The sequence below is a fragment of the Lissotriton vulgaris genome, chromosome 9 (genome assembly GCF_964263255.1).
Source record: "Lissotriton vulgaris chromosome 9, aLisVul1.2, whole genome shotgun sequence".
Taxonomy (NCBI): Eukaryota; Metazoa; Chordata; class Amphibia; order Caudata; family Salamandridae; genus Lissotriton; species Lissotriton vulgaris.
Genome location: NC_141697.1, coordinates 1,027,709,009 through 1,027,725,886, shown reverse-complemented (window position 1 = coordinate 1,027,725,886; position 16,878 = coordinate 1,027,709,009). Strand labels below are relative to the sequence as shown.

General features: G+C 46.0%; 1 protein-coding gene across 2 annotated transcripts in view; it reads right to left on the bottom strand.

Moving 5' to 3' along the window:
• Positions 1-16,878, bottom strand: part of ASPN (asporin) — a 283,535-nt gene that overhangs the window by 98,323 nt on the left and 168,334 nt on the right. For both annotated transcript variants that reach the window (XM_086938936.1, XM_086938937.1), the window contains exon 2: positions 3,315-3,626. In XM_086938936.1, the coding sequence (XP_086795062.1) occupies positions 3,315-3,603 (289 nt within the window). In that variant the 5' untranslated portion in view covers positions 3,604-3,626. The remainder of the gene's footprint in view (positions 1-3,314; positions 3,627-16,878) is intronic.

Here is a 16,878-nt window from a genome sequence, read left to right as displayed (position 1 = left end):
AAGCGGAGCGTAGCGTAGTTCCACTGAGTTTAAAAAAAAAATCTGTGGGACTCCGCAGAGTGCCACTCGGCGTACTCTGCCCACCCTTACATATTAGCTGCCTCTTAAATAGACTGACAGAACAGACGAGACAGTCTTTAGATATGTTGAGTTAGACCTTTGCCTGTAAAAGCACAGTACAAAATGGTATTTGGCAGACATTCAAGAACTTTAGTTTGTCAATTCACAGGATTATAGATTTATCCATAGAAAGATCCCTATTTCTAAAGCCTTTCAGAAGAGGTATGATGAAGACAAATCATAGAGAGTCTTGGGATGGAAAGGTCCCGACCATAGTATGCCATCAAGACCCTGTACTGCAGGCCCAAACTGCCCCTCTTATCCAGCGTGTGCGCGAAGGTCTATACCTATACTTGCTTACAATGGGTTTGTACTTGTCCTGGACCCAGAGGGAAACACCAAGCAAACCTTCTCAGTGACAGCAGGACTACTATCCCTGTCACAGGTTTCACACATGTAGAGCAGTGGTGGCAGCATACTGTTTCTTGTAGTAAGCATAGTCTGACCTGGCTTTTTTACCTGAATCATGGGAATGTAAGCCTACTGGCTCATTCACCCAATGTTCTGCTGCTAACATGAATCCAGAAACCCAGTACTGCGATCCTGTGCACCTGGACATATAAATGCATGCTAATGGAGTTGGTATGCAGTGCAAGAGTGCCTAAGTAAACCACAGTGACATATGACTGTTGGTTCTATTCTGGAAGCCCCTGGGCTGTTCATGTGCACAAGATGGAGGTGAGGTTGCTTTCCCAGACAGTGGAAGCGTATTGCTGACGTACCTGAGACTGGAGTGAGAAAACTCAGAAACTGGAGTGGGGAATGAAGAGACAGGCTTAGAAAGTTGATTAGGTCATTTCTGATACAGAGGGCTGCCAATTAGTCTAGACTGTAATTTGATAGATGACAGGGGTGGATGGTCGCACTACAGTATCTGTGTCAAGGTATGAAGTGTCCATAAGAATGGGATCAGCATTTTGCCTCTTTTGCTGATCACTATCAAACGTGGCTCTTGATAGTCAAGATAAATCTTCTCACACCTCTTTATGCCTCTGTGATGGGTGCTCCACACTTGAGCTAGCCCTGCTGTGAAGAGCATCACTCAAGACACATACTGAGTCGGGACAACAGTCTGAGAAGAACACATGAAAGGGAAATTGATCCAACCTGGTTCGGCAAATGTGTACAAAAAATAAAAATCTCCTGTCTGCTAACTCTGCCTACAAGTAGGAGCTGCTAAACCACATAATGTTCCAGTTCCAAGTTCTCTCCAACTGAGGATAGGGTGCTCCTCAGAATACCCAGAGAATTACTCTGCAATTAAGGCTCGACTCTGCCTAACAAGCAGCTTCCCAGGGGTTAAGGGATATCACCTGGAGTCTCTTTTGTCCACGGAGCCAAGGAGTCTTGCCTTAGTGAGAGGAAATTAGTGCATCGACCCTGCAGGATGAGCTTTGTAATTTGTGTGATCAGGAATTCAGGATCATTGATCTAACGTCGCTCCAGATGGAGGAGACACAACACTTTCAGAAGTTAGAAGTGAGCTGGGTATCCTCCCCAAGTTACTCCATCGTTGCCACCAAGGTACTATTGTCCAGTCTGACTAAAGCCAGGAAAGAGACTGCTGTGGTGTCATCACCACTGAAGAAGTAAAGACTGCAATCCTGTTATACTCACCAAGGTTCTCCTTGTAAGTAGCATATCTGGTGGGGAGCATCCTTTTCAACGCGGATGTTACCCCGCAGTGCTTTTACGAAGTGTCCTTTACAACGCAAGTCGTAACCACGACTTGCACTGGAGGGCGCTAAAGGATAAAGAATAGTATATTTACTATTCCAACAACTTCCCTACTATCCAAGGGGACTGGTGTTAGAATAGTAAATTATACTATTTACTATCCGCGCCCAACAATGCAAGTCGTTGTAACGACTGCGTTGTTAAAGACGCGTTGTAAAGGCACGCGTTGAAACGGTACATGTTGTACCATCATACATCCATATCTGGTACTACCCTCAAGAGTCCCTGGGGAGATTTCTACTCGAACAGCTACAGCAGTGTCTCGAAGGCATCTTATACTAAAGTTAGCACTTGGCAGGTGTGGTAACAAAGAACTCAGTGCCCAATTGAATTCTGCCAGCATGCCGCAGCATAGCAACAAGAGGTGCATTAGTGCTGCAGGAGCACCACACTTTGAAAAAAGGACTGACTGCCAGCCACCTCTCTCCAGTGAAGCCCTAGAAAGACTGATAAACACTCACCGGAGTAACGAAAGACACCTGTAATGACTGACTTCTGGAGCACGGAAGAGTACCAATGTCAAAAGTCTCTGTTCCTGCCATGGCCCACCAGGGGCTCACTGTATGGCTATAAGCCACATACCTTGAACGGGACTGCTGCATAGTAAGTCTACAAGTTCTGCTCACCACAGTGGAAGGACCCAGCATTGCCCAGTGCTGCACCAGAAGAAACGGGTTAGATAATATCTGGGCCAAGAGCCCAACAGAGAGACTTTGCGCTAAGAGAGGTGGAGGAAGCATTGCACCTAAATATAGAGATCATGTCACAAAACACTCAGACCTCAGTTACAGAGGGATAGATAAGAGATAGGTAGAGTGCCTAGATGGGAATCCCACTTTGAAATGCATGGATCTTTACCTGCATATTAAGTATCTAATATGACTGTAGTCTGTAGTATTGTGCTTTTTGGTGCTTCTAAATGGAAGCATCAGGTTGATCAATCCTCTTTTTGAGTTGCTGGGTGTAGTGTTGAGCACTGAGCCCGAGTACCCAGACACTAACCTCCCTGAGAGGTCTGTGACTGCTCGCCATCACTACCACTGAGACTCAAGTCCTGAAATGGTTTTACTTGGTCAAGTTTGCAGAGCCATAGTAAAATGGAACCTGTTACCCTAACCCGCCCCAGCTATGACCCAGTAGTCCCGGACCTACCCGTGGTCCACCGAACGGGGTCTGACATAGAACATAACTTGCTATGTAAATGTATACAGAGTGCAAGGGGACCAATAAAATAGGTAATATTATTGTATTGGTTTTGTGTTTATAGAGCACTTTCCATATCCTGTGCATGCCTGTAGTGTACCCTTTTTATCAGTAGTGCTTATGGAAGACACACGGCCGGTGTGTAGTGTTACAAGAAAAACAATTATTTTCATTATTATATTGTGTGCTCAGCTTTCAGAGCTAGATTATTTTACAAAAGTGTTTCAAGTAGAACATTTTGTGTTATGTCTTACCTAGATCTGAGCATTGGACGACTCTGAGGTAGCACTGACATCCAAAGGGACACTCCGGAAGCATATCTCTAGAAGGTTTTGTAGGACGCATGGTTACTGTTCTTTTAATCGGAAAGAGAGAATTATTGTCATCGTTGTCCTCATTGTCATCATCGTCGTCGTCCTCATCATTTAGCATCATATCGTTCATTACTACGAATTTTGAGCTCTTTGCTGGGAATTGTGAGGACTTTTTAAATGGACTAGCAGAGCACAAAACCAAGAAGAGCAAAAACACGTATTCTTTCATGATGCCGTCTTAAGCTTGACTACCTGTTTTGGATAAACAAAAATATACATATAATAAGTAAATATATAATATATAAATATTAATAGTTAAGGGCCTGCATGTAATTGAAATTGCAAACTTTGGCAAACCCAAAATGTTTGGCTTTAATTTGCCAGCGCATGTAAACACAGACATTCACAAATGTTGTTTACATGCATTGCATGCACAAATGCTTTGCCAAATGCAGGGGAAAATATGCAACAAGATTTCTTTCAGCATACTTGAGAAAAAGAGTAGAATGTGAAAAACAGAGTGAACATACTTTTCATACAGAAATAGTCCCATATACATTCCCATGGATTCATTCCCTGGAACCTGGAACCTATGGCAAACAGCCATTAGCATGAGTGGTACTCAATTAGATGAGTCAAAGTTTCTCTAAGTATATTTTAAAGAACTATCGTAAGAAATTGGGTTATTGGTTGAGGCGGATGGAAACCTTTCCCGAGCAACAGCCACAATGATCAACAGGGTGAACCACATAAATCACTAAATTAATCTGTGCTTAGCCCACTGGTAGCTCGGCACAAAAGGAGTCAGGATTAATTTAGAGGCACTGTGTTAATATTTATGCAGCATTCAAACAGTAATAAAGTGAAAACACAACACAATAAAAATCTCAATATACATTTTAATGAACACAATTACACCAAATCACTTTAGCAAAATCCAGCACCTGAAAGATCAAAATGCCAACCCCAGGTATCTGGTTGCGCAAGTCGAAAGTTAAGGCCGATTGCGATGGAGCACAGTTTAGATACACAAGTGGATTGGCTCTGTTATCAGCTTACTTTTGGATTACATTTCTGGGAAAGTCCAGGAGAAGGTAGAGTTCAGGGGGACATGGCAATATGCTGTGGCCGAGGAGGAGCAATCAATTTAGGGGAGGTGGGATGAAATCTCAGAGAAGCTATCGACAACGGTGTGAAAAAGCTCCAAGAAGGATTCTTGGGACAAGGAGGTTGTCATCATTGATGGGAAGCCTGTTGTCGTTGGGATCACTCAAGATTTTTACCTTCGAACTTTGACAACATTTTGGAAGTCGAAAAACTCCAGCAGGACAAGCTGCAAGCTGTGTCCAAAGTGGGCTTACTGAGGCTGGACACCATTGTTTGAGATTCCGCTGAGCAGGATTTGCTGCTGCTGAGAAAACGTATTGGGAGCTACTGCGAAGGCAGGCTGACCGGTAATGCACCTTGGGTGAATCGTGTAGCAGGTAGGTCCCAGACTCCTCTTGGTTCATCTGTGCCTTTTTGGTGAAAAATGTTCTAAGTCCCAACTTTTACGGTTAGCAAGGAGTAGCACCTTCAACACCCCTTCCAAGGGTCCAGGACAATATAGGCACCACTAGGGAGGTCAGGACTCACTCCAGCAGAGGCTAGGTGCATAGTTCAAGGTCTCTGGAGTTGTTATTTCACTGTAGCTCACACAGTGGCCGACCAACTGGCCTTTGGAGTCACTCTGTTAGTCCCATCTTTAAGCAGCAAGGCAAGCCTTAAGCAAGAGAGCAGTCCTCTCTGTAGTAGCAGGGCAGTTCTCTGAGGTACAAGGCAGGCCTCAAGCACCAGTGCTGTACTCTGGGGGTTCTGAAGTCCTCCGCAGGTCCAGGAGTGAACTGAAGAATTTGTCTGAGGGGCCGATAATTATACTTTGTGCCAACCTTTGACATGGGAGAAACTTCTAGGGCACCCCCTCATCTGTTTCAGGAAAGTGCCTTCTTCCCCTGTCAAGGCTCCAAGAAGCATAGGTTCACAAAAGACTAGTGTTATTTATTTAGTCACTTTGTATCATGCACAAATCACTCACAAAGTAGCATCCCGACGCCGTGCTGCATGAGAGAAGGAGAAAATCAAAAATAGCTAAGTCGGCCTCAGGAGCCAAGATGGCGTTGGGATCGGACGTGTAGTCCCTCGGCTCCGTGGACCATCTCCTCCTTTGAGACTATCCTGCCGGAGATCCTGTATTGCAGTAGCTGATTTAGATAGCGGACGCGCTCCGACGACCCGCCGCGAAATCCTGGGGGCTTTTGCTTTCCTGCAAGTGGAAGAAACGCTCGGGTACAGTTTGCGGCCCGCATTGGCACGGAGGCCGGGACCTCACGTGGACGTTGAGGCCGGCCGCCAGGCTCTCGTCATCGGGCTTGGCGACTGTGGAGTGTTGGTCGGTGTTTACCGAAGGGCAGCTGACCCTGCGACCTACGTCCCGCTGCACCGCTGGTGCTGAGACGAGCGAGCCTGGAACCTGTTGGCTGTCATTGTGATGTTATGGGCACCCGGACTGCTGTTTGTGTGACTTTTTCCTGCACATCGGCCCGCTACTGGCGGGAGGCTCCCGGCCTGGCCGAGTACTCGGAACCGAGCGGTACGACATATTGGGCTGAATGTGCTTCTGTCTACATCCTGGCTCAGTCATCTGTTCCTCGCACCGCGGCAATCTGATATTCTAAGGTGCGCAGCCTGCTCCGACTCGGAGTTTCTCTGCCTGATGCTGTGGTGGGCATAACGTGATGCATCCTGAAAAGTCGGATGTGACTTGTGTATCTGGACGCATTGAGCGGGGAGACATGTTTGAAACAGTTTGTGCTACCACTCAAGGCTATGGTGTCTTACTAGCAGCGGTCCTTTCCCTCCGCTCTGATGTGATACATTCTGGCTGCGTCCTGCTGGACAAGATGGATGGCATGCTCAGTGTATCAGGCCGTTCCAAAATGGCCGACTCGCAAGGTCTCGGCATCACTCTTTGTTCCACCTCCGCCTGGGGTAAGATGGCGGCCTCTGGCGACAGTGGCGCCTTCGTGATCCCAAGCCTCCCAATGACTTCCGCCGCGGGAGGTCATCTCCCGAGACCGTATGCTCCTTCAGGGTTTCTGTCACGGCGTGAGCCTCCCCCCCGTGTCATGCTCGCAGTTCCCCGAGACCCACCTCGGGAGGTGCTGGACACAAAGATCTCCCTCCCTGTCCCGGCTGCGCCCTACAAGTTGAAGATGGCGTACTTTGTACCTTCCCTGGGACTACTGGATTTGCTTGTTCCGGACACATCGAGTCGCTCACACCACGGGGACACTTTTGGACTGCCGACTACACCTGCATCGATTACACTGGTTTGCGGTGGTAAGGAGAAAATGGGACAGGGATAGACACTTCTCCTCTCAGACTGGCGGATTCCTCGTTATTGATTGTGGCAGCTAAGGGGAATGCTGTTATTACTGATGGTGTGATGGGTTGACTCTGTGCTATATTCTGTGTCCAACTCCTGTTCTTGCATTGCTCTTGTGGGAGGGTGCAGCCGGGGGACAGTTTCCTTTGGGTGTCTGGGGTAAGCATTGCTGGAGCAGAAAGAATGGGTCCGGGGCATACGATTGCGCTCATGGTTTGGGGATTTCCTAGTTGTTGCCCTGGACATATGGGTTGGGTGTTGCTACCTTGCTTTCATTGTGCGCTGCTTATGTGCTGCCAGTTTCTTCTGCGTATCATGTATGTTATATTATTGGGCGTTATGCTTTGTGTTGCTACTGGCCTCATGGGAGAGCGGAGCCGGGGGACGGGTGGTGAGCTCCTCCCCGCCTTTCTTTATTTTATGAGAGTTTTAGGATAGGATCCTTTTCTTACTCTCTATATTTCGGGACTCCTTTTATTGGGCGACAGGCACACTGCTAGGGGGGGGTAGGCCGTAGCCAGCTGCAGGGGTGCAGGGTGGGGGGTGGACGGGGGGGGGTTTGTTTTTATTTTTGGTTCTATGGGCCTTCTATTCTTTTTCTTTTTTCTTCCTTTGGGTTTAGACGTTTCTCGTCTGGGTGATGCGCAGCGACTCCGGTGGTTTCCTCCGGTGTGTGCTTGTCTATCCTTATTGTACACCACCGAAACCGACTTGTTGTGCTATGATATCCTGCTTCTGTCTATCCTCCAGGAAAAAACTTTTAAAACTAGACCTCAGTCTTCCTGTAACAGATCCTTTGCGCTTTTACTATGCTGCACTGTACTGTATGTGTGAGCCCTCGGGCTCCTTGCTGAGCTGTATTTGCATTTTTCTATCAATAAAGGTCTTCCAAAAATGTTAAAAAAAAATAGCTAAGTCTTAAGCCCCTTCTCGAAAGAAGGGAAGTCAGGGCTGGAGCAAAGGCCAAAAGGAAGTTTGTCCCAATGGTAGTGGGCAATGAAGAAAACGATCTGCCCCCATATCTTCAGGTGTGGATGCGAGGAATCACCAAAAATGCCTTGTCCTACGAGCTCAGACATCTAGAAGAAGGATAAGGATTTAGCGGGAACAGATAAGCTGGCCGCGATTTAGAGAGCCTTGTGTGTCAAACAGCTTTAAAGAGGACATAGGCCCACATGCATCAAGCATTTTTGTAGTCGCAAACGGTGCGATTACTTAAAATCGGCCATTTGCGAATGCAAAAGTGCTTTTTGGGATGCATGAAGCAATTTTAGAATTCGTAACATTGTTGCGAGTTCTAAAATTGCGGGTGCTTTTAAGAAGTCGCAGATATGCGATTTCTTAAAAGCAATGCATCATTACTTTCACAAGTGCAAAGTCGCAATTAGGGTGCCAAATTTACCGAGTGGTTGAACCACTCGGTAAATTTGGAAAAAGTGTTTAAAATGCTGCAAATGTTTTTTTTTCTACATTCATGTTTCACACACACATGTCCTTAGGACATGTGTGTGTAAAACATGATGCAAAAAATACATTTCAGGGGTGCATAGGGGGGTCCTTTGGACCCCCCCCTGCACCCATGACATTTTCAAAGTGCCACTCGCAATTTGCTGATGCCTTCCCATTGACTCCTATGGGCCTTTTGGCCCATAGGAATCAATAGGAATTGCGAAAATGCACTTAAGAATTCGGTATTCATTTGGGATTCGGTAAAAATTGCGATTTTTACCGAATCCCAAATGAATACCGAAAACAATGATGCATAGCATTTTGCAATTCTTAATTTGCGATTCCTTATTTTTCGCAAATTAGGAAGTGCAAAATGTAACAATGATGCATGTGGGCCTTAGATCTTAATAGGTAACCAATGAAGCTTTCTAAGGATCGAAGAAGAAGGAGAGCACGAAAGAAGTTTACAGATTAGCCGTGGGGCTGTATTATGGACCACTTGCAGTTTTGACAGCAGGGTATCATTTACTGAGGTCAGCAAGGCATTCCCATAGTCCAGGTGACTAGTGATAACAGCCTGAACAAGAGTCTTCCTAGCGGTGTCAGGAAGCCAGCACAGGGCTTTTTTAGAACCCTCAAGGTAGCAAAACATGTGCCGCAGGTGAAGCTGACTTGATCTTTCATGGAGAGTGAGTAATCCAGCCTCATGCCAAGATTTGTTACTACCTGCGTAGGTGCAGGAACTCTAACAAGATGTGCGGGCCACCTATCAGCTGACCATATCTTGGTGGCCTTACCAAAAAGCATGATCTCTGTCTTGTTTCTGGTTAATTGTAGACAGTTGTTACTCATACAGACAGCGACTTCCGTCATGCAGTTTGTGAATTTACTCTGAGTGAAGTAGTGTGGCTCACTGGTTAGAGGCGGCAGACCCGAGAGCAGAGGACGGCCCGGGACCAGGGTTCGATTCCCGGCGCGGCAGGTTTCTGGACCAGGGTCAGCGGACTCGATAATTCTCTCGCCTCTGTGCCCACTCTGATCAGCGATCACACTCGGCAACTCTGGGCACTAGCTTGCCTCATCTTCACTAACGGCCCCACCAGACCGCCGGGGATGCCTGGTCTCACCCTGGAGATACCCATTAAGGGACCATCTCTCAGGGAAGCCAGGAAGGGTTTCGCAGCGGTCGAAGCGCCTTGGGACCCTACGGGTAAGTAGTGCGCTATATAAATGCCAATACATTTACATTTACATTTACATTTACACTCTTCACCTTGTCAGGATCAGGACTAAAGGAAAACAGTAGTTGCGTGACATCTGCATATGACACAATCTCTGCACCGCAGGCTCTAACGATTCGAGCTAATGGCACCATATAGATGTTAAACAAAGTGAGCTTCAGGCACTGTCACTGGAGGACGCCTTTGTCCATATATATCAATCACAACTTGAAAGACTCCAAGCGGACTTGTTGTGTTCGGTGGGCAAGGAAGTCTATGAGCCAATGTTGCACTCTTCCATATAACCCTGCCTCGTGAAGACGAGGGTAAGAATAGAGTGGGAGAGCGTGTCAAATGATGTTGATAAATCCAACAGTACCAACATGACCGGAGTTCCCACATTGAGGGAGAGCCTGATATTATCTGACACAGCCAATAGCATGGTCTCAGTGCTGTGAAGCTCTCTCAAACCAGAGGGGGAGATATCCAGGATGCGGTGAGCTTCCATAAAGGCAGAAAGTTGTTTAGTAATAAACCTTTCTAAGGTTTTTGCAAGTACAGGTAATCAAGTCAAGTCAAGAGATACTTTATTGCGGCCTAAAAAGACCATAAAAGAACAAATAAAACATTTAAACATACAGTACAATCAGTACAGCTTTTCCAACATTAAAAATGATCATACACATTAAAATATTTGATCAATACAAAAGTTGTAAGGTATAATAAATATCCTAAAAAAATACAAGTATCTCAGCCATGATATACAAAGTCATATATTAAAAAGGCGGAACCTCGGGTCATAATGAGGAAGTAAGATGAGTTGATTAAGCTTGTTCTTTCTTTAAAACTGCTCGGCGTACACACCACATTGAAAACAGATAGCGGGACACTGAATGTGCAATAGGTATACAACTATCATATTTTAGGATCCTAAAAGCCTGTGAACAGTGGGAAGTTCCAAGATTCCTAACAGCTGTTGTAACCAGTGGTGTCTTACTTCCTTGTATGCTGGGCAAAAAAACAGTACATGTAGGTCAGTCTCCGTACAGTTATTACAAGTCAGACAATCTTTTGTGGAACTGCCTCCCCACTTATAAGTGACAGCACGTAGGGGAAGTGTACCATGCCTAAACTGCAAATATAGTTTTTTGGCCAGGGACGGCTGTATATCGTCTATAATAAGTTCTAAGCTGTATTGCAGTTTAACTTCTAGGAAAGATGCTGTAAGTGTACCTATCCTGGGACGCCTCAGTAGTAGGCTGAGATTATAATCCTTGAAATTCATTATCAAATCCTTCCTAGGAGTTAACGGACATCTTGCTTCAGCACTATCCCATAGGTCGACCATTCCAGTGGCTATCAGAGAGTTCTTAATGTTAGTCAAGATATTTTGCTTGCTCCGTTAAGGTTTGCCACTTCCCTCAGTTCCTCTCTATAGACAGCCCTGGAGTGCTCCATAGGGGGCGCCCGTACAGCAAGTGTCTGAGGGCGACCTCCGGTGCAATTGGGCTAAATCCAAAGATTCATTCAAAGTGGTGTGAGTGGTGTGGTTTTGGGAAGTCCCATCAGTTGTCTAAGAAATGAGTTCTCGATCTTAGCAAGTTGTTCAGGTGGCTGATGACCCGAAATTTCCGATCCATATAAGGCAGCTCCTCTGGCTTGTGCCTATATATTTCCAGCACAGGCCCAAACATCTTATGTACACACTTCCTCTGCTGTTTCGCTAGCCCCCTGATGTTTGAGCCAGTTTAAAACAAACCTTCTTGATTTGAGCACCCCACTCCTTTTTATCATTTAGTGACAATCCCAAATGTTTGCATCCAGGGATTTTATCTAAAAATTCCCCATCTAACTGGTAATAGCGGAATAGGTCTATAGTTGGAAAGAGCTTTTGAATACAGACGTGGGGATATCTCTTTGTTTTTTGCAGGTGGGCCAGGTTTTTAATGCATTTTTAGGTTTCCTTTTACCATTCCTTCCCTTATTTTATGATAGTGTGCAGTGTGGTCTTGCTCACACGCCTCCTTTCATTTTGGTGTCCTTACTTGCCCTCTCCACTTTCGTTCTGTCACAACTGTGTGCTGTTTGTTGCGGGGAGCGTCTTGGGTGTTGGGCTGATCTTTCTTTTAGCTAGCCACTGGACTGCCGCCATCTTGGACAGGTTGGTGGTCTAGACTCAGGGCTCATTTGTGCCGGCAAGCATAAAGACAGCTGCAGGGCGTGCACATGTAACGCTACTCGAGGGTATGTTTAAAACGTACCCCGCTACGTTATGGCTGTTTATAATTTACCTGGCTGCCTTGCGTCATACGTGGCTGGGGACATCTGTTTGTTCTTTGCGGGTGGGCCAGATTTTTAATTCATTCTAAGGTTTCCTTTTAACCATTCCTTTCCTTATTCTGTGATGGTGTGCAGTATGGTCTTGCTCATGCACCTCCTTTCATTTTTGTGTCCTTACTTGCCCTCACCGCTCTCCATTCCGCCGTGGTTGTGTGCCCTTTGTTGTGGAGAGAGTCTTCTATATCATCATCAATAAAAATTGCTGCAGGTGCCGGAGGTGACCCTGATCTACAGCTGTCCCAGAAGGAGGCCTTTTTGATCATAAAACTCAATACAGCACTGAATGGACTGAACGAAATTTCCGAACTAAGTAACTTAAGGTAATTGCATTTTTTCGGGCTGTAATGATGGCCCTAGAAATGTCTACACACAGATAAAAGGCGTCAAACTTTATACAGACACAAATGCACACCCGATGTGAGCCGAGACATCCAGCCTCATAACTTTCGGGCAGCACCGTGGCGCGCACTATTAGTACCAAGTGCCTTAGCGAATTGACGGGAGCGAAGGCTCCTTTAAAGATTGCCAGCGCGCACACGCCAACGAGACGCGCACTGACGTTCTAGGCGGAAGCTGCCAGCCGGCCTGTGAATCGAGTGAGAACAAACGGAGTACAAGTAAGCAAAAAAGCTCATATAAAACACTCGATCTCCCATAGTAGTATGCAAGGAAGGCCAGCATCGTAACGCCAGTGATATATCTATTACAGACCCAGACTAAAGAACCAAAAGTGAAATCCCTGCCGCAATCACTAGTGCATTCGGATACATTCCACCAAAAGGTATGTTTTGATACAGACTTCCCGGTTTGGAGCGCAGTAGAGCTTTGTAAATATACACGGAATGGGTGACTAAATTTATTATCAATGATTGCTCATAGGAGCGGGAATCATACAAGCCACAGTGCACCGCGGTCAAGTCACGAAAATTACTGCGATGTAGGAACCAGTGAACTGCATGCATATATCTAGTCATGTCTGTCAATGCCCCAAAAGACAACACTGAGTTTGTTTTTGTTTTTGTTGTTGTTTTTACAAACACTTGCAGAATACCACTGCTTCCCCATGAATCAATACAGCTGCCCTGGGAAGACTTCAAGATTTACAGGTACACACGGTTGGAGTTAAAGGGTGTGTGAGTCACAATTAGTACAATCTTTAGAGTCTTTTCTCACACCAATTATTAATTTATTTGTATGCCCCACAGTACAGGCCACTTTCCAGTCCACGCTTCCTTACTTGGCCAAAGTAATGAAGGCACATGTCAATTCTATTCTGACGGGTTTTCTGGAGACTAATGGGATCTTGGAGGAGTCTCAGAACGGATTCCGTGCCAAACATAGCACGGAGTCAGCCTTATTGGCCGTCACAGAACATCTAAGGGTGGCACAAGACAGGGGTGACACCTCAGCTGTGGTGCTGCTAGATTTGAGTGCGGCGTTTGACACCGTCTCCCATGGGATCCTAGTTAGGAGGCTATGGGAGATAGGTGTCAGAGATGATGCTCTGGACTGGTTCGTGTCATTTCTATCTGACCGTTCCTTCCAGGTTCATGCTCCCCCGTACTCATCTGGCAGTTTTCCATTAGGCTGTGGTGTTCCACAGGGCTCTGCCCTCAGCCCCACGCTGTTTAATGTGTATGTCCGCCCCCTGGCCACATTGGCCAGGGAACGTAACATCGAACTAATATCTTATGCGGACGATACACAGCTGATCTTCACCTTTTCTAATAACATCAAGGGTGATCAAGCCAAATTCCAAGAGGATATCATGGCCATTTCCAGTTGGCTTACGGAGAACTGTCTTCAGTTAAATTCATCTAAGACTGAAGTCCTCCTGGTTGGCCCGGACACCCAAAAGTGGGACGAGCGGTGGTGGCCCCCTACATTGGGCTCACCGCCTATGCCTAAGAAGGAAGTTAAGAATCTGGGTGTGATCTTAGATGATGCTCTCACCCTGGATTCCCATGCAAAGAGGATAGCTGGTACTTGCTATGGCCGCCTGCGCTCTCTGAAACCTATTCTTGGCTTCTTTGAACCTTCCATCCATCAGACAATTGTCCAGGCTATGGTCTTATCCCATCTAGACTACTGCAATGTATTAATGCTTGGGTCCAATCTGACAGTCATCAATAGACTACAGAAAGCTCAGAACGCGGCAGCTCGTACCCTGTTCGGCTTACCAAAACGTTGCCATACCTCTCAGGTTTTGCGAAGGCTCCATTGGCTGCCCGTTAAACAACGCATTCAATTTAAAACCTTGTGTGTTATGCATAGAATGTTACACTGTCTAGGTCCTAAAATCTTGCAAGGAATCTGTTCCTTCTATGTTCCACAGCGTGCACTCCGGTCTGCGGACCTCTTCCTTGCTTGTACCATCAAGATTCGGAGGTGCAGAGTTGGTGGCCGTTCTTTTAGGTTTCGGGCCCCAAAACTCTGGAACTCTATTCCTTTAGGTGTACGTTCCATCACAAATCACCTACATTTTCGAAAACAAGTAAAAACTTGGCTGTTTTCTTCTATTTAGGGTTCCGCGGTGAATAGATATCCTGCCGCATTCCTCCGGCTGTTATGTGATTGGACCTGTCTGCAAGCGCTGGGATGCCTCGTTGTTGGGGTAGCCATGCGCTATATAAGCGTTACGTAACATAACATAACATAACATAACATGTCCTGAGGAGAACCCCTAAACAGTGACTGGGTTCGAAACGCGTTGACCCTGTGCTGGAACAGGATTCAGGAAGGGTGTTTCAGGATTGCAATTTAGGACATAGTCCACCTGATATTAGACCCTTGTAACTAAGAGTTTCCCGCACAGTCAAACAAGCAGGTTCACAAAAAGGAGTAAACGGCCGCTTGTCTGTTGTTTTGTTATCAGGACTAGTGCCCTATGAACTGAATGAGTAGAGGCATCTTTTCTTTTCCCTCGTTTGTATATGGTGTTTATATGAATGTTTTTCATTTATATTGTTTGTGAAATGTTTATTTTTAGTATGGTGTTACATGTGAATATCGCTATTTGAGTATTCTTTATGGTTGGATATATTTAAATGCCTTTTGAAAAATCATGTAATAAGTAAAAAGTACTAAATGAAATGTGTGCCCGCTTAATATTTTTTTGGCTAGGTGTGGTGTTAATACATTTGAATAATCTAGCTGGCCATCCTTTCTTTCAGTGAGCCACTGGACAGCCGCCATCTTGGACTGAAGGGCGGGCTAGACTCAGCGCTCATTTGTGCCGGCAAGCATAAAAGCAGCTGCAGGGCGCGGTGTGCCGAAGGCAAGCCTGTCTGCTCCCGTCCGAGCCTGGACGACGCTAGGACTGCTGCTTGTTTCCAATTTCACTTTTTGATTTTCAGGTTCCCGCCTTTTTCTATTCCCTATGTCAAGGAAATATTCTTCTAAGGAACTCAAGCATATGGGGTTGGTTAGCGCCACTGCCTATGACTCCTTTTGGATTTACTGACAGACTTTTTCCATCTCATGAGGGCCCCACCTCCTGAAGGGCATGTATATTTTAATGTTCCTCCCCCTCAGTAGTGTCTGAGCCTGTGAATAATTTGCCATTGTTAGTATCGCACCCCCGGCTGTCTGGAATCATTTCCAATCAGACCAATGACATCAGTTTTTTAATTAGCATTGACAATATCAAGGTAGATTCGACTAGGAAAATTGCTGGGCTGTACTGTAATATTTGAGCTATGTCCTAGCAAGCTTTAGAAATCTGGGAACTCATCCCAACATCCAATCCTGAGCTTTGTTTTTTTTCACTGAGACCTGGCTCTGTAACTTCGCTGTCCCTTGCATTCCTCTAGCCATCCCTGAACACTCCTCTCTTATTAGACCTGAATGGAGGGATCGTCCAGGAGGGTGTACTGCTATTGCTTTTCGCAACCCCCTGAAGGTTGAGTTGATTGACACACTTTGCACCAGCTAGTTAGAGATATGGATTTTTAACCGCTATGCTGCGGAGTGAATTTTGCCACTGTGCTGGGACATTCTAATCCTGGGCGTGGCTCGGACGGCCCACGGCCGTCGGGCGCACACGCCCACCGTTACTCACGATGGCCGGGGCTGTCATGAGCATGGAAGAGATTAAGATAGGTTTATCCAGTCCCGGGCGGAGCTGACTTGGACAGAAACTCTGTGGAACTCCACTCCGTGCCTCCATCACCCCCTAATAAATATTTTTAAAAATAAATAGGATTTTTTTTAAATACACTTACCTTTACACGGGGCGCTCTGGGCTGCCCTCCTCCTCCTCGCCATGGTCTCTGCAAACCCCTATGTCATGCGTACGTCATACGCACATCGTGGTAGGACTGCGGCGCGCAGTAAGGGTATTTTTTTAAAGTCTTATTTATTTCTTTTTTTCAAATATTTATTAGAGGATGTGGAGGCAGGGAGTGAAAGGTGGAGTCCGGGACTCAGAACTCCGCTCCGCTGTGGAGTAGGAGTTTTGCCTACACTTCGCGTTCTCAGTGGAACGCGAAGTAGGTAAAAATCTGCCCGCCGCTAGTTGTATCTGCCACTGAAACGTGGAAAGGGGTGCAATTATACCTTGTACGAAACAGGAGTTCAATGAATTTTATTGCACCCTATGCCTTGGCCTCTGCAAAGTCCCTTCTATTGGCTGATTTTAACTATCATTGCGAAAACTGAAACTCTTTGGAATCACTGTGAGATTTGGAATCGCTGGAGCTTAAACACGTAGTGTCCGGCCCCACACATAAGACAGGACCCAAGTTGGACCTTATCTTAACTAATGTTTATTAAGTCTCCTGTGACTCACCTCTACCTGTCACCTGGTCAGACATTACTTAAATCAGGTTTTCCATCCTGCGTAAAACTGTTCCTGGAAACCCTAAGAAACCTGTATCTAGATATCTATGCAACTGGAAAACAGTTACCCCTGTCACCTTCATGGAGGCTGGCTTTGCTCCCCTGCTTTTATCTCACTTAGATGTGGACACAGCTTTGTCTGTTTACCATGACTCCCTGACCAGTGTTTTTGATAGCATCGCACCCTCAAAAAAATGTTCATCTGCCTCTGCTAGAAGTCAAGCTCTGTGGT